Source organism: Sus scrofa, chromosome 1 (genome assembly GCF_054392235.1).
Source record: "Sus scrofa isolate SSC_HxYL_T2T_F1_AM1 chromosome 1, Sscrofa_HxYL_maternal_Yorkshire_Landrace_v2.0, whole genome shotgun sequence".
NCBI classification, from domain to species: Eukaryota; Metazoa; Chordata; class Mammalia; order Artiodactyla; family Suidae; genus Sus; species Sus scrofa.
The window spans coordinates 275,970,353-275,988,974 of NC_139383.1; the positions used below are offsets into that span (position 1 = coordinate 275,970,353).

At 39.8% G+C, this 18,622-nt stretch overlaps 3 protein-coding genes across 6 annotated transcripts in view; 1 reads left to right on the top strand and 2 right to left on the bottom strand.

Annotated features, from left to right (window-relative positions):
- The window catches only part of OR1B1 (olfactory receptor family 1 subfamily B member 1), a 381,661-nt gene that overhangs the window by 232,813 nt on the left and 130,226 nt on the right, over positions 1–18,622 (bottom strand). The gene's annotated exons all lie outside the window — the stretch shown is intronic.
- LOC110258975 (olfactory receptor 1J4-like) overlaps positions 1–18,622 on the bottom strand; it is a 244,516-nt gene that overhangs the window by 95,668 nt on the left and 130,226 nt on the right. The gene's annotated exons all lie outside the window — the stretch shown is intronic.
- On the top strand, positions 5,440–8,327 carry LOC110258978 (olfactory receptor 1Q1-like). The gene has a single exon (XM_085012729.1). The coding sequence runs from the start codon at positions 7,383–7,385 to the stop codon at positions 8,325–8,327; it is 945 nt and encodes a 314-aa protein (XP_084868855.1). The 5' UTR covers positions 5,440–7,382.

Here is an 18,622-nt window from a genome sequence, read left to right on the forward strand (position 1 = left end):
AGAAACTGCTTTTGTACCTCTAGCCAGGATGTGTTCCTCTCTTCCACATAAAAGTAACTACTCTTCTTAGACTTTTTATGTCAATTACTTCCTTGTTTCTCTTGCAATTTTGCCAGCTACACGTGTAGCTAAACTCTATAGTTTGGTTTTGCCTGTTGCAAATTTTTCATTATTTATTTCTTCCAGCTTTATTGAGATGTAATAGACATGAAACACTGTGTAAGTTAAGGTGTAGAACTTGATGATTTCATATATATGTGTGTGCCTCTATCTATATACACACACACACACGCACAGTGACATTATAACCACGATAAGGTTAGTTAACACAACCATCAACTCATGTAGCTCCCGTGTATGTGTATGTGTGTTAAGAACATTTAAGATCTACAGTCTTAGCAACTTGGAAGTGTACAACACAGAATTGTTACCTTCAGTCACCATGTTGTGCATTATGTCCCCAGAACTTCATCATCATGTAACTAGAAATGAATACCTTTTGCCCAAACTCTCTCCATTTCGTCAACCCCCAGCCCCTGGAAACCACCGACTCACTCTTTGTTTCTATCAGCTTGGCATTTTTAGAGTCTACATGTAAGTGTGAACTAACAGTTTCTATCTTTCTCTATCTAAATTTTTCACTTTACATAATGGTGTTGTCACTGCATTGGCTCAGGTTACTGCTATGGTGCAGGTACAATCCCTGGCCTGGGAACTTCCACATGCCACAGGTGCATCCAATAATAATAACAATAATAATAATGATAATAACAATAATAATAATAATAAACATAATGAGGTAGGTCTCATGGTAACATAGGAGGTCCATGATATACAGATGAGAAATGGGGGTTGGTAGATGCAAACTATTACATTTAGAATGGATAAGCAATGAGGTCCTACTGAACAGCACAGGGAACTATGCTATAATTTCTTGGGATAGAACATGATGGAAGATAGTATGAGAAAAAGAATGTGCCATATACATATATATGTGTTGACTACTCTTATATATGTGCATATATATATATATATATACATATATATATAAATGACTGGGTCACTATGATGTGCAGCAGAAATTGATACAACCCTGTAAATCAACTATACTCTAATAAAAAAATAAAGAAAAATGCCTGGATAGGTATATGTCAAAACATTATCAAAGACTACCCCTGGAGAGGAATGGGGAAGGGGATTAACAGACTCTTGTTTTTCAGTTGATGCACTTCTCACTGCTAAATATTTTTTAAGTAGTGTATGTTACTTGAAAGACATATAAAACAAGAGACTTGCTCTTCAAGGACTCAGGGAAAGGAGACACCCCATCCATATCAGTACTACATCTAGGGTTTTCTGGGATTCATCCTCAGGGTCAAATTTTGAAGCATACATCAGAGAAGCCCATGTCCAGGCTAATCTTCCAGGTCCTGGCCAAGCCCTGGGATCCCCTGACATGCCACGCCCCAGCTGCTAACACTAATATTAATGGTAATACTGGAAGCACTGCCTCGTGGGCCCACCTCCCCAGAGAAGGCAGTGACTTTGGACAATGACACACTTGGGACTATGTGCTCAGAGAACCATGGAATTTATTCAGATGCATGTAATAAAAAACCTCCTGGCATTTTTCTTAGACAAGGCTTCCTGGCCCGACAAGCAGAAGCCTCCCAACACCCAGGAGACTGAACGCTCTACCTTTTCAGCTCCTTCCTGATGCCTTCTATTCTTTCGTGCTGGGCAACTTCCTCTGTCTTCCCTGAGTGGGCAGTTCTGAGCAGTTCTCAAATCAGGATGGCACCTGCTGCCTGAGGGATGATGGGAGCACCAAGACCAGCCCATTCTAGCGCAGTGGGCGTCCACAGGAAGGTGAGTACCCAGCTGCCCAGGACCACACACTCTCACAGCACCTCAGACCCATCCTACACAGGCTCCTCCTAACTTCTGGATGGAGGACCATTTTTCTCAAATTCAGTCCTTGGTACAACATTGTGGGTATTGTGAAGTTTATTTTTGAGTTCCCCAGTCAGCTTTTTCCTTCTCTTTTCCTTCATAGTGTCTCTTCCTTATACCAGCCTCAGCTATTCTGACTTGTGGATACTCTCCCCTCCCCTAATTAAAACTGAGCCACAAAAAAATTAAAATATCTAACAGAACTCCAGAGAGCTCAATCAGTGCAGGAGGGATTGTGGGTATTCAGGTTTGAAGGATCCAAAAATCCACCCCTGGACATGGTTGTCTATTCTGTCTTGTTTAACAGCTGATCCAGGCTTTTCTTTCCACTTTTGGGAATTAATGATGACACAGAGAAACTTGGAGGATAGACTAAGTCATATGATCCAAGTTCCTAAATCTCTTTAGAATGAGAGGCAACTCTATTATCAAGAAAGTCTGTGGATCAGATGCATGGGGGGACACATTCTATTATATATTTTTTTTGGCCTCACCCCTGGCATGTGGAAGTTCCCAGGCCAGGGATGGAACCTGAGCTTCAGCAGTGGCAATGCCAGATCCTTAACCAGCTGTGCCACCAGGGAAGTCCATGAGGACCCATTCTAGATAGAAAAAAACCCCGAGTTCCAGCATAAATTTAAAACAAACAACTATTTGCTGTTTCATAAGATTTGGGCTCTTACATCCATAGTCTCTTATGTTACATACAAAGCCTCTGGATTGAAAGCAGGTATTATTCTTCCCATTTCCCAGATGAAGAAACCGAGGCCCCCAAGAGTGAAATGATTTTCCCAAAGTTTCAGAGAAAATGTTCATGACCTCAGTCCATGACTTGGGACCAAAGGCCAAATCCCCAGTTCCTGGAACAAGAATCATTCCTGCACACCCCGCTGCTTTCTCTTTACCCACATCTTCACATGAAGCAATATTCTTCTCTAGCAGTTCCCTATTCCTGGCTTCCCAGCCCCCTGCCCACACCACACTAATCTCCTCCACCCAGAAGGTGCTGACCTGCTGACACGCTGTGCTGCAGGTCAGGTAGGATGAGCTCTGCCAGCTACAAGGGAGAAGAAGATTCCAAGGTTCCAGGAGGCTCACCCTCCCCCCACCTCTGGGGGCTCTCCAGCTTCTCAGCAGCTGTCACAGGAGCTGTATGGACACTGCCCCAGGTGGCAGCCAGAGCCTGTGATGGTCACATAGAGCTCAGTCCCTCCCCAGCCTTCCCTAAGAACTGAGATGAGCTATCCTATATTTCATAAACCATAAACTCAGGACAAACTGATCCCACGTGGAGAGTCTAGTTACAATGACAGACAAACAACAAAGAACCAGGCACAGGAAAAGAATGAAACACAAGCGGTAACTGGGTGAAGTTGAGCAGAAAGACCATTGCTGCTGAGTGAGACAGATCTATGATCAGCCTGGCTCAAACCCTATACTCTGTGGCTTTGGGAAAATTAACTCATCCTCTTAATTTCATGATCTTAAAAATGGGAAAAATATCTACTCTCAAGTTCAATCATGAGGATTAAACTAGAAAAAGTGATAGACATTTATCACTGGCCAAATGCACAATATAGCTCAGTGGAAAAGAAAGAAACAAACAGGAAAGTAGGAGTGGAAGGAGTAGGACATTTAAGAGATGGCGCAGCCCAATACTAAGTGCATGGACATTGAGGTCAGATGGAACTGAATTCAAAAATCCGTTGTACTGCTTACTAACTCTGTGGCTGGGAGCATGTCACAGAACCCTTCTGAGCTTCCATTTTCTCATCTATAGAAGGAGATAACAATACCTGTATCACAGAATTGCTGTGATCACCAAGTGAAAACCACATATATAAAGCAATTCCTTAGAATAATCCCTGGTTTATAGCTAGTGTTCAGTACATCTGCCTCTAACTTTCCATTCTCATTCATCATCAGACCATATTGAAATCAGTTCAGGATAGTTCCAGAGCACGTTATGAATTTCCACATTTGTCACTGGGAAATCTAATGTTCACTCTCTTGAGTGCTTCCATGGCAATACAGTCTCATTGGAAATATGAAATTACATAGGCCAGGAATGGGGAACAAGTCTACTTCTGTGGGGCAGAAGCTGAGTAACTGAGAGGGCAGCGTGGGACCCAGACACATAGGAGCACTCACAGTGCCCGGACATGAGTGAGAAGTCCAGCCAAATCACTTAACTCTGAGTTTTGCTGGGAAAATCACTTCACTTCCCTAAGTCTTGATCTACTCATCTATGAAATGAGGATTAGAAGTAATTTTGACGCAGCTAGAAGCATGTCGGGATTGCTATGTGGGTTATATGAGATAAAGCATAGAAAGTTCCTTACCCTGGGGCAGTTCTTCACTGCTGGCACTTTTTACCCCAACAACTTAATTGTGAAGTTTAAGAATTCTTGGGATAGCCATGGATGCAGGTCACCTATGGACTGCCAGCTGTGATCTCCACCCAAAGGCTATTAATTTATTTTTTGCTTTTTGGAGCCACACCTGCAGTATATGGAGGTTCCTAGTCTAGGGATCAAATTGAAGCAGCAGCTTCCAGCCAACACCACAGACACAGCAATGCCCAATCCAAGCTGTGTCTGCATCCTACGCTACAGCTCACAGCAACGCTGGATCCTTAACCCACTGAGCAAGGCCAGGGATCGAACCTGCATCCTCATGGATACTAGTCATGTTTGCTACTGTTGAGCCACAGTGGGAAATTTTTATTTATTTATTTATTCATTTCCAGGGAAAAGGCTGTGAATGATGACCAGACCAAACCACTATGATTACACTATGATGAAAGACCAGACTCAGAACTTGGCTTAGTTCTGGGAACCTTACTTTAAAGACAAGAACAAAGTAGAGCAGGTTGACAATAGAGAGTGTTTCTGGCTTTCAGAGACACTGTCCTCCTAGAAAAACCTATTGACTTTGTGCAGGAAAAACTCCAAAATTAATAGAAATAATTGCCAATATTTGCTGAACGCTTACCAAGAATGAGTAAATATCCTCATAACAACTTAATGAGTAATGTACTATTAATATAGCCTCATAGAGAGTAAGCGACTTCCTCAAGGTAATAAAACTATTAAATGAAAGAGCCAGGGTTCTTAACCACTGCATAGTGCTTCCTTTGTTAATTGATATTTAGATTTCTTGAGGACTTTCCTGTCAAAGAATAATAGACTGGTTCTGTGAGATTCCAGAGGACTAAACACTGTCCAAGTAATGTGACAAAATTAATGTTGCAGGTAATTAAAAAGCACTTTTTCTATATCTAGTCACTTGTGGTGGAACATGGTGTAAGATAATGTGAGAAAAAGCATATATATGTATGTTTGACTGGGTCACTTTGTTGTACAGTAGAAACTGACAGAACACTATAAATAAACTCTAATGAAAAAACTAAAAATCATATAAATTTGTTGAAAAAGCACTTTTAATGTTGTGCTGAGGAGTAGATTGTCTCCTTCAGGGTTTTGTTTTTTTTTTTTTTAAGCAAGGAACTGGAAAGCCTCTGATCTAGAAGTGGATGTGTAATCTGGTCAGTAAAGTCATGCATTTTCTTATTTCTACTTGTACTTTCATTTAGTTCCTTTGAGGTTTTTATGTCCTGAGCCAATGCATCTAGTAAGATTTGGGATGGATGAGAGTAAGCCTTTCATTTGTTAAGTGGGAGACAGGATAATGCATGAGATGACATCATGAAGAAAAAATGATTTTTAGGAAAGAGAAATATAAAAGTTGAGAATCTGGAAAGTGAGTCTCCTAAAAATCGTACCTATGGATTCTGAAAAGTCTCCAAGTACCATCCAGGGTATACATTTCCCCCCAAAAGAAACAGTTAAACTACATTACCTCTAAAATCCCCCTTAACAAGGAGATCCCTTGGTTATGGAGCCCATCAACAAGTCGTTGAGGAGTTCCCATTGTGGCTCAGTAATAAGGAATCCAACTAGTATCCATAAGGATTCGGGTTCAATCCCTGGCCTTGCTCAGTGGGTTAAGGATCCTGCATTGCTGTGAGCTATGGTGTAGGTCACAGACATGGCTTGGAACCTGTATTGCTATGACTGTGGCAGTGGCCAGCAGCTACAGCTCGGATTCAGCCCCTAGCCTGGGAATTTCCATATGCCACACCTTCAGCCCTAAAAAGCAAAAAAAAAAAAAAAAAAAAAAAAAAAAGAAAAGAAAAGAAAAGTCTTCTTAGAATAAGATGTCTTACTTTTAGTTTGTGGAGTCTTGCTATACTGTGTAACTAGCATAGCCTTTGAAGTCAAATAATATGACTTTGATTCCAGATCTTGCCTTTATGAGTTTAAAAGTTCTAGGCCTCAGTTTTCAAATTTGTAAGACTGAAATAATAATAATAATAGACTTGTGGTGTTATTTTAAGATTTGAATGTAATAATGCAGCAAATTCTTTATTAAATAAAATGCTCTGTAAATGTTAACTGTGATGACAGTATGATGTTAATGACAATAAAAAACCCACATCTCAATATTCTGGAAAATTCCAAAGTACTTGATTCCTTTATCAACACCATGTTACACCATGTGTAGTTTACACTGAAGCACAAATGGGATAGTAACTAAACAGCCTGCTCAGATATCCAAGTCTATAAAAATAATCCTTTCAGGAAAACAGTATGGAAATCCCTCAAAAATTAAAAATAAAAATACCATACTATCCCACAATTCCACTTCTGAGTATCTATCAAAAGAAAACAAAAACACCAATTCTAAAATATATATGCACCCCTAAGTTCATTGCAGCAGTATCTGTGGTGGTCGAGACATGGAAATAGCTTGGTGTCCGTCAGTGGGTGAATGGATGGCAAAGATACAATGGAATACTATTCATCCATCTGAAAAAAAGAATTAAATCTTGCCATTTGCAACAACATAGATGAAGCTTGAGGGCATTATGCTGAATGAAACAAGTTAGACAAGGAAAGACAAATACCGTGTGATCGTACTTATACATGGAATTTAAAAAAAAAAAAAAAGCCAGAGGTGGGAGGTGAGAGGGATGGGCAAAATCAATGAAAGGGTCCAAAGGTACAAACTTCCAGTTATAAAAGAAATAAATCACGGGGGTGTAAGGTACAGCATGGTGACTGCGGTTAAAAAACGGTACATTCTAACCAAAATATACAAAAATACAAAATAAAATACACAAAGTACTCAAAATACACAGTATTGCATATTTGAGAGCAGCTAAGATAGTAAATCTCAAATGTCCTCATCACAAGAGAAAACAACTTTTGTAATGACATACAGGAACAGATGTTAACTAGACTTATCATGGAGATCATTTCAAAATGCAATACACATTTGAATTGTTACGTTGTACAACCAAAACTAGTATAAAGTTATATTTCCACTATACCTCGATTAAAACATAAGTCTTTTTTTATGGACAGATGGACAATACAACCTGGACCAGTGTATCCCACTTTGTTCTCTTGGGCATTTCTACCCACCAGGAAGAGAAGATCCCACTCTTCCTTCTTTTTCTACTCATGTATGCCATCAACGTCTCTGGCAACTTGGCCATCATCACACTGATTGTCTCTACTCCACGCCTCCAAACCCCCATGTACATCTTCCTCAGCAACTTGGCCTTGGCTGACATCTGCTCCACCTCCACCACGGTCCCCAAGATGCTGCACAACATTCTCTCTCCTACAAAGGCCATTTCCTTCACAGGCTGCTTAGCTCAGACTTATTTCTTCATTTGCTTTGCAGCCATGGAAAACTTCCTCCTGGCTGCGATGGCCTATGACAGATACATTGCAATCTGCCACCCTTTCCGCTACCCTATGGTTCTGAGCAGAAGGCTGTGTGTGCAGATGGTGGCCCTGTGCCACATCCTCTCCCACCTTCATGCCCTGCTGCACACCCTTCTCATGGGCCGACTGATATTCTGTGCAGACAATAGGATCCCTCATTTCTTCTGTGACCTATACCCTCTGATGAAGATCTCCTGCTCCAGCACCCACCTCAACACCTTGATGATTCACACAGAGGGGGTCATTGTCATCAATGGAGCTCTGGCCTTCATCATTGCCTCCTATGCCTGCATCATCTCAGTGGTCCTCCAGAGACCCTCAGCCAAGGGCAGGTGGAGAGCCTTTTCCACCTGTGGCTCCCACCTCACTGTGGTGGCTATATTCTATGGTACCCTCACCTGGGTCTACTTCCGGCCCCCTCCCAGTTACTCAGTGGCCAGTGGTCGCATCCTGACAGTCATGTACACGGTGGTAACCCCCATGCTGAACCCCTTCATTTATAGCCTGAGGAATGGGGATGTCAAGGGAGCCTTGAGAAAATGGATGAGCAGACTATGCACTTCTTTATTTAGATAAAACCCCAAAACACCACTCCAAGTTTTCTCTACGATTCTGGGAGAACAGTTTTGTCCTTCAGATACCTGCTTCCTTTAGAATGTCCCAGAAATATCTAAATTAGGTCCATACCGTGGTTTACTCACTGGATATTGTCCAGAGATAACTCTTAAACCCAAAGCACATGAAACTATGTACTTAGTGTAAAACAGTACCATGGTTTTAATTATAGCTGAGGGTATTCTCTGAGACTGCCATTTAACACCAGGATTATAACACTAAGAGGGTTTTTTAATTTTATTTTTTTAATTTTTTTATTATGGTTGATTTACAATGTTCTGTCAATTTCTGCTACACAGCAAAGTGACCCAGTCTTACATATATTTACATTCTTTTTCTCATATCATCATCTATCATGTCTCATAACAAGAGATTGGATATAGTTCCCTGTGCTACTCAGGGAACTTTACCCATTTTAAATGGAATAGGTTGCATCTACTAACCCCAAACTCCCAATTCATCCCAATCCCTCCCCTTCCCCTTTGGAAACCTTTCAAGTTTTTTAGATGCAGGCAACAGAAACCAATTCTGGTTATTCATGGAGGAAACGAGTTTGTTAAAAGTATACATGAAACTCATGGATGAATTTCCAATAAAGCTAAGAAAATAGGCTTAATCAAACAGACAGGCGTAAGAAAGATCATATAGGCAGAGCCACATTCAAGATCATATTCCAGCATTGGTGTGATAAGGTCACTACTATAGCCACCAAACTCTGTTCACTGCCACTTGTAATCCCACCAGCACTACCAGAAATGGTCACTGTGCATAGCACTTGGAAAACTAGGTGTGATCACCTCCAGAGAGAACTGCTCACTTATTTTCTGCACCCAACACCTCTTGATTCATGAAAAGGTGGTGCATCTCATTAGACAAGTCTTGGTCACTCTCCCATGCTCTAGTTCTCACGGACACTGGAAGAGCAATAGTGCTGCATTTATATTCTATAATATGGAGGAATTTTCTTCCTTCTACCAAGGCAAAGGACATGGGGGAACGACTTCAGAATAGGAAGAGGGACATAATCAGGAATGTCCACTAGCGGGTTAAGAGTTATGATTATTCCATGAGTTCCCATTGTGGCTCAGCAGTAATGAAGCCGACTGGTGTCCAGGAGGTTGCAGGTTTGATCCCTAGACTCACTCAGTGGGTTAATGATCCGGCATTGTTGTGAGCTATGGTCACAGACTCAGCTCAGATCCCATGTTGCTGTGATTGTGGCGTAGGCAGGCAGCTGTAGCTCAATTCAATCCATAGCCTGGAACCTCCAAATGCCACAGGTGAGGCCCTAAAAAGAAAACAAAGAGAAAAGTGAGGGCTGTTCCAGATTGAAACACCCATCCGACGCATGTCTTCTTAGTGAACAGGAGCCTCACTATTCTGGGATTACTTCACTCCTTCTGCCTCAGGATCCTCCTGGTCTTTTCTATACTTGAGATGTGGAACTTGTCTGTTACTAATATTTGTCTGCTGACCAATCAGTGCTGGACACGGGGAATGGGTCCAAAAGACAAGATGTCTCTTAAAATGTTGATTCTTCAGTTTCAAGATTATAGGATCAAAAGGGAAAGGTGAAAGGGGTCTCCCAGGACATGGGCAGATGTTGCAAGTGTGGGCTGATTTAGCCCGTTTGTCTGGATAAAGTTTCTATTACAGGATCTGAGGTGTTATGGCACTGAGTCAAGAAGGAGCTAAAATTGTAATAATTTTTCTGTAAAGAGCTAGAAGAAGAGTTTCCTGTAGCCTATATATAAGGCTTTGTCAGAGTTTATCCCACTGAAATGGATTTGAGAAGCTATTCACCTCCTAAGTCTTTGACTACACCAGAATAATAAGTTCTTCCAAGGCAAAGGGGGCCCTGGCACTTGTCAAATGATAATAACAAGAGAATAAAGCCAACGTTTGGTTAGTTAACTCTGGCCCTTCACATTTTCTAGAAAGGATCCTACACACAAAATGCTTTTCCTTTGGATTTCCCTGTTTGCTCATACTTCCTCTGCCCTGCCTCCCACACCCATCTTTTTCCTTTTCCATCTTTAGGTGGCAGTTTCATTTTGGATCTTCATTCTTTACCAACAATAAGTCTCACCTCTTCTCACTGTACCTTCTTCTAGGAATTTGCCCTAATCCCATGGAAAGAACTTTCTTAAGGTGAAGAAATGCTGAAGGAGAGAAAACTAAGTCAACAGTTTTGAAATACAATTGGGCAATTCCATCAAAAATTTTGCATTTAGATATCTTCCTCTTCTAGGAATTTACCTCACAAAATGAATATATATAATCAATAAATATATATGTGAATATACACATATGTATTTTATGTTGAATATACTGTCATTGTCTATGACAGTGAAAAATTGGAATTAATCTTCATGAATACTAATAGAATTTTGGTTTGTTGTGTTTAGTAGTTAGATAGATGGTATTATTTGTTCAGTTTTCTTCCTTCCTTTCCTGTCCTTGCCATGGTTTCACAGAGGGCAGAATAAACCTCTCCATCCCATTACCTTTGGACCTGCTCTAGCCAGCAGTTTATGAACAGGGGTAACAAATGCTGCTTTGAAAAAAGAGCTTTAAATGGGTTTCAAACATTTGGTTTGCCCTCCTGAGAACTAACCTTCACCATGAGAAGAAAAGCTCATCCCATGTAGTTAGAGACCTTTAGCTTAGATCTCAGAATGAGAAATACACTGAAGACCTGAACTTGTCTTGAGGTCTGAAGCACAGTTGCCTCTTTAAGGCTACACAATTTTGACTGAGAAATAAAAGTTGGTTATAAGCCACTGAGGTTTTAGATTGTATCTTTTTCTTTTTTCTTTCTTTTGGCCTCACCCACAGCATATGGAAGTTTCTGGCCCAGGGACTGAATCTGAGCTGCAGCTGTGACCCACGCCACAGCTGTGGCAGTGCTGGATCCTTAACTCACTGCGCCACAATGGAAACTCCTAGGTCATTTCTTATTCAGTAGTTTGAAGTAAATCCCAACCAATTCTATATATATATATATATATATATATATATACACACTATGAATTATTGTGCAGTCTATAAAAAGATTAATTCCTGGCCTTGTTCTCATTTCATCAATAGCACTGAGGAACATATAGGTATATAAAACCATATCTAGCCCCTCTTTTTCCTTTTCTCCCAGTATTTCTTCATGCATATGCTTCTGATAATAACAGTAATAATAACAACAGAAATAGAATACTCATATATGGTACTTACTGTGAACATGTTCCTGTTACAGTGCTTTTACCTGTATTGTATTCATCAAATCCTTACAACAACATTTAATGACAGATACCACTTCTCCATTCTTTACACATGGATAGCTGAGGTAGAGTAGTTTCATAATTGTCAACTTTTTCACTGTAGTGGATGCCTAAACATGTATTTTGTTGGTTTTGCTTTTTTTTTTTAATGTAATGTATTTAATTGCAAATCTATATAATTAAATTTAACAATGGCTGTTTTCTTTTTTTTTTTTTTTTTTTTTTTTGTCTTTTTGCTATTTCTTGGGCTGCTCCTGCGGCATATGGAGGTTCCCAGGCTAGAGGTCGAATCGGAGCTGTAGCTGCCAGCCTACTCCAGAGCCACAGCAACGCAGGATCCGAGCAGCGTCTGTGACCTACACCACAGCTCACGGCAACGCCAGAACCTCGACCCACTGAGCAAGGTCAGGGATTGAACCCGCAACCTCATGGTTCCTAGTCGGATTCATTAACCACGGCGCCACGACGGGAACTCCGATTTTGCTTTTTGTACTGTAAGCACCTAACTTAAGCTTTAATTGAGGAGGATCCACATTAAAGGCTACCTTGAATAAAAACATAGCCAGCTGTGAATGTTTAAAAACCAGCCCCCATCCACCCTCTCCCATTTTGTTTAGAGATCTTGATTGATTAAATGAACTAGTCATTTGGGCACTTGATTTTTTTTCTTCTTCTGCTTTAAATTCTTGCTCCTTTGCAGAGGCCTGGAGAAGGTGGAAGTTCCCTGGCTGGGAATTGAATCCAATCCACAATACTGACTTGAGCCACAGCAGTGACAAGCCAGATCCCTACTAACTAGGCTAACAGGGAATTCCTGCTCTTTTGATTTAAATCCATCAATAAAAAGTAAACCCTGGAAAGCCTAGGCCCCTAACTTCAACCCCAATAAAAGCATAACCCCAAGCCCACACTCTTGCCCCATTTCTGCAACCACATTGCATGGCCCCAGGTGTGCCTTGTGCTTTCCAGGACCTGTGAGCCATAAACCCTTTTTTTTTTTTTTTCAAAGTTCTCTCCAAAGAACTGCTGAGGACAACTAACAATCATAATAAAAATCACAGGGGCTAGTCAAGTCTACTGGTTATCAATAGGCACAAAACAATAACACAGCAAGTAATGACATAGTTGGGATTCTCATTCACTGTCTCCAGAGTTTGTCCCCTTAACCACTACCCTATACCACCTTCAGCCAAGCCCTTTGGCATTTTCCCTTGGGCTTCTGACTTCTTTCATTCTGACCTATTTAAGGAAAATCATTTCTGGAAGATCATATGTTGGCACAAAAGAACTACTTATCTCTATTTTTTTCAGTATAATTAAAAATACTACCTCTTTATCTCTCAAAGGGGTACATTTCTTTGCATTGCCAACAATCCATCTGAAAATGAAATCAAGAAAACAATCTCACTTAAAATAACATCAAAAAGAATAAGATATTTAGGATTAAGTTTAACCAAGGTGGTGAAAAAACTTTAGACTAAAAATTTTAAGACTTTGATGAAAGAAACTAAAGCGGGCACAAATAAATAGAAAGCTATTTCATGTGCATGGGCTGGAAGAATCACTATTGTTAAAAATCCATGCTATCCAAAGTGATATACAGATCCAACATAATCCCTATGAAAATTCAAAAAAATGTAAAATATGTGTGTAACCATGAAAGACTCTAAAAAAACAAAACAATTTAGAGGAACAAAGCTGAAATATAAGACTTCTTGATTGATTTGAAATTATATTACAAAGCTGTAGTAATTAAAAAAAAACCAGTATGGTACTAGCATAAAAACAGACACATAGACCAATGGAGCATAATAGAGTCCAGAAATAAACCCAAAAGCATATAAGGTCAGCTAATCTTTGACAAAGATGCAAAAACAAACAAGGGGAAGGTTAGTCTCTTGAATAACTAGCATTGGAAAAACTGGATATCCACATGCAAAAGAATGAAACTGGACTCCTAGCTTACACCTGCCACAAAAGTTTTAACTTGAAATAAATTAAAGACTTGAAATATAAGACTTAAAACCATAAAAATCCTGGAAAAAAACAGGAAAAATGTTTCTTGATACTGGTCTTGGCAATATTTTTTTGGCTATGTCAACAAACACAAACAAAAAGCAAAAATGGACAAGTGGGACTATATCAGCCTAAAAAGTTTCTGCACATCAAAAGAAATAATCAACAAGTTTCAACGTATGGAATGAAATAAAATATTTGCAAACCATATGTTTGACAAGGGGTTACTAGCCAAAATACATAAGGAGTTCATATAACTCAATAGCAAAACAGAATCCAACAAAAACATATTTAAAAAATATATTATCCTAGTTTAAAATGAGCAAAGTACCTCAATAGACATTTTTCCAAAGAAGACATACAAAGTTTCCAACAGGTATATGAACAAGTGCTCACCATCCCTAACCCCAGGGAAATGTAAATCAAAACCACAATGAAATTACCAGGTAGAATCAGTATTATCCAAAAGATAAGAAATAACAAAAGTTGGTGAAGAGGAGGAGAAATTAGAATCCTTTTACACTGTTGGTGGGAATGGAAAATGATGAAGCTGCTATGGAAAACACTATGGAACTTCCTCAGAAAATTAAAAATAGAACTAGCCCATGATTCAGCAACTCCTTTTCTGAGTATATACACAAGGGAATGAAAATAGAGCCTTTAAAATATATCTGGGATCTCATGTAAATCACAGCATTAATCACAATTGAAATGACACAGTATCAACCTATGTGTCCATCAGCAGATGAATGGACAAAGAAACTGTGGCATATTATACACAGACAATGAAATATTATTCATCCCCAAAAGAGGATTCCCTGACATTTGCAACAACATGGATAAAGCTAGAGAATGTTCTGCTAAGAAAAATTAGCCACACCATAGAAAGAAAGCAAAACTGCATGATGTATCTTATTATCTGGAATATTAAAAAGTCAAATACATAGAAACAGAGAATAGAACAGAGGTTATCAGAGGCAGGGAGTTGGGAGAAATGGTAGATGTTGGTCAAAGGATACAAAGTTGTTGTTATGCAGGAGGAATAATAAGTCAAGAGATCTAATGTGCAACCTGATGGCTGTAGTCAGTAACACTGCAATGAATCCTGGAAATGCACTAAGAGTTTTTATATTCTGGGTGCTCTCATCATCCACAAAAGTGGTAACCATGTGAGGAGATGATACATTAATAAGCCTGATCATAGTAATAATATAAAATCATCATGCTGTATGCCTTAAATAGATGCAATTTTTATTTGAAAAATTAAGAAAATTTATGGTCTTCCTCCCTCAATCCTTGATGACTTCAGCATCGGATTATCTAACTTTCTCCAGCACTGTTTAATTTTTATTCTTAGAAATACAATTTTCTATATAAATGATTTATGTAGCTAAAAACTTAACTTCTCAGTTCCTGAACTGTTTAGCTTCAACAATCTTTTACTGGACCCCATCTCAGTCCCCCAGCCATGTGGTCCATATCTTAGACACTGCCCTTATAATCACTGCACAGCTGGTGAAATCTCCATTTTAAATAACTCACTTCTTATCAGCTTCTGTACTTTCACCTTTTTAAATTTAGTTTTCCAATTCCAACAATTCTCTGACACCAATGAGAGCATTTTCCTGTGAAGTTGTTTTTCACTATTATCTCATTTGTGCCCTTCCTTCTCATTTAACAAGAAAACACTTTAGGGTCCAGAACTATAACCGCCTTCTTGTAAACACCTTTCATTCTTTTGCTCCCCTTTGCTCTACCTGGCAAAGCCTCAACCTGAGATAAAACCAACATTTTGTTTATACATGACTATACTTGATTAGCTGCATATTATTGGAGAATATCACCTACCCATGCTTATTTGACTACATTTTAACTCATGAACAAGTTACCTAAATGGGCACTCCATATTGGCAGAGTTGGGGCTTATTCTAACATTCCTGGTACTTCAATTTCTCAAACTCTAGCATAGTTTTTACGTAGTTTCTAGCATGCCTTTCTAGAAATCTCTAAAACAAATCTGCTCCCACTGCTCTCAGATGAAATCTCTTCAAGTATATGTCATGTTCTTGCCATCAATTCCACCAGCCCATCCACACCTGAATCCACATACTCTGACTTTTTATTACAGGGGAAAAAGTCTCTCAGTTCCTTTGATAAAGTCGTCTGCTTAATAGATGCTCATCCCCTTTCAAGGGCATTATTCTTGAAGTTAATTACTTTTTCTCTTGAATCATTAATTTCTAATTATTTATTGGATCATTTCTATCAGCAGATATGCATGCTTAATATCATTAGTCTTTCTAAAAATTAGAAGAAATTCTTCCTTTACTCAGGTCCTTCTCAAGGTCCACACCACTTTTTGTCTACCTCCTACCAAAAAAAAAATTATACTGAGGAAGTATCTTTCAAAACAGCCTCCATTTACTATCTTGAAATGTTGTCAAAAAAATAACTGTAATTTTTCTCCGAAACTTCACAGAACAGTCCTTATCAAAGTTTTCACTCATCTATATCTTTCCAAGTTTAATAATCAATTATATGTTCTTTTTTTTGTCCTTGATGTTTATCTACTTTACTTTTTTTTGCAAGTCTTACTTTTTCTAAATTTCCCCAATACATTATTTTTTCTTTTCTACTCTACACCATGGTGACCCAGTTACACATACACATATACATTATTTTTTCTCAAATTGTGTTCCATCCTAAGTGACTAGACATAGTTCCCAGTGCTACACAGCAGGATCTCATTGCTAATCCATCCCAAAGGCAATAGTCTGCACCTATTAACCTCAAGCTCCTAATCAATCCCACTCCCTCCCCTTCCTCCTAGGCAAAAAGTCTTTTCTGTAAGTCCATGAGTTTTTTTCCTGTGGAAAGGTTCATTTTAATGAGCTCTCATCTCTGAGAGAGTGATCACTTCTATATTCTGGAAATATTATTTTCTAGGTTTCTGATGTACCAAATTTACCAGCTTTCTTCTTAGGAATAGCCATTTCTCAGTTTCCTTTGCTACCTCCTCTCCTAGACCTCGAAATGTTGGACACCACTTGCAGCACAGAGCTCTCTCTATAGTCCTCTTCTCTCTTCTACATTCCGTTTCTGGGCAATTTTATCCAGTCTCATGCCTTCAACTATCATGTACATTTTATTATGACATTCCTATCTGAAGATCCCTCTCTGAGCTTCAGTAATTATTATATTCAACTGCCTATGAAATATCTTCATTAGGATAGATATCACAAAATTAAAATTATCATGGCCAAAGTGGATTTATTAATTTTGCCCCCCCTCCAACCAAATCAACATGCCCTACACTTCTGCAGAAACTTCCACAGGTAAGTTCACGGTATAATGACTCCCATTTGCGCATCCATCCTTAATTCTTCTTTTTCCTTTACACATTTCAGCTGGGCTATCAGTGTGTCTAAACAGCTCTGCCTATCATATGTTCCAAATATGACAACCTACCCCTGGTGTTGGAGCCACTGTGAACACTCCCCCTTCCAGTCTCCACTGTCAGTGACCTATGCTGCCTTTTCATGGAGTGACTGGAAAGTTCAGATGAAATAATTCAGTCAACTATAAGTAATAAACTGCTTATTCTAACTGTGAGTTGATAAGGACAAGAGGTCACAAAATTATTACAATTTTAGAGATACGTAGGCTACCCTATAGTTTACTAAAAATCATTTCACTGTAAGATGCAGTAACTCACGCCGACTTCTCTCTGGAAAATAGCACATGCCATGCCATTACTAAAGTCATCAACTTCTGCAGGTCATGATGATTTGTAACCATTTGGCTTAGTAATATCCTATGCCCCATATCAGATCTGAAAGATGAGGTCTTCAAATTTGGTGATCTTAACATTTCTTTTCAGTTCCAAAGTCGTGAGATTTGGGGTCAGTCAACAGGGACCAGAACTCTATTCATGCATTCTCTTCCCTGGCTCAGGGAAGATTTTCCCATAGGAATGTGAGCCATATCGGCTATGAGGAGGTATCACCCATCTATTTGAGGCACTTTCAAGTTAGTTCTTAGATCCATAGCTTCGGGAGATGTGCTGCCATTCCCCATTTGCCTGGGAACACAGTTGGAAGTTTCCTGAAAAGCCTTTCACCTCCTGGTTCCTCAGGCTGTAGATGAGTGGGTTTAGCATGGGGGTAACTACTGTGTAAAAGATGGCAACCTGGCGATCCTGGTCCAGGTCATAGCTGGAGGAAGGTCGGAGGTACATGCGGATCACAGAGCCGTACAGGAGCAGCACAACCAGGATGTGGGAGCTGCAAGTGGACAGGGCTTTGCGCAGGACAGCAACTGAGTGCATGTGGGCTATGGCCATGCTGATGCGGAACCTAAAATAAAGAAGAAGGGGCTGACCACCACAGCTACACCCTCTGTAAATATTAGCATTTCATTGACCACTGGGCGGGTGCAGGAGAGCTTCAGCAAAGGCGTGATGTCACAGAAGAAATGGGTGACCTGGTTGCCACAGAAAGTTGAGCGGGGGACCAGGACACTAAAGAGGAGGCTGTTGAGGCTGATGACCACCCATGAGGTCAGCGTTATGCAAAGACAGAGGAGACAGCTGATGCTGGCTGAGTATCTTAAAGTGTCACAGATAGCAACATAGTGGTTGTAGGCCATGGCAACCAACAAGTGGCCTTCCATGCTGCCCACAGCCATAAAAAAGAAGAGCTGGATCAGGCAGCAGTTAAAGGAGATGGTTCTATTCCCAGACAGCATGTGTGCCAGCATCTGGGGAACAGTGATGGATGTCAGAAATATGTCAATAAAAGAAAGGTGGCTGAGTAGGAAACACATGGGGGTCTGAAGCTTGGGGTCTGAGAGAGCAACAATTACTAACAGGGAATTGCCCATAACTGCCACCAGGTACATGGTAAGGACAATCCCAAAAATGACTGGTTGCATTTCTGGCCAGATGGACAGGCCCAATAAGACAAA

Coding starts and splice junctions, on each gene's coding strand:
- LOC110258978 (XM_085012729.1), top strand. CDS start 7,383: ATGGACAATACAACCTGGACCAGTGTATCCCACTTTGTTCTCTTGGGC.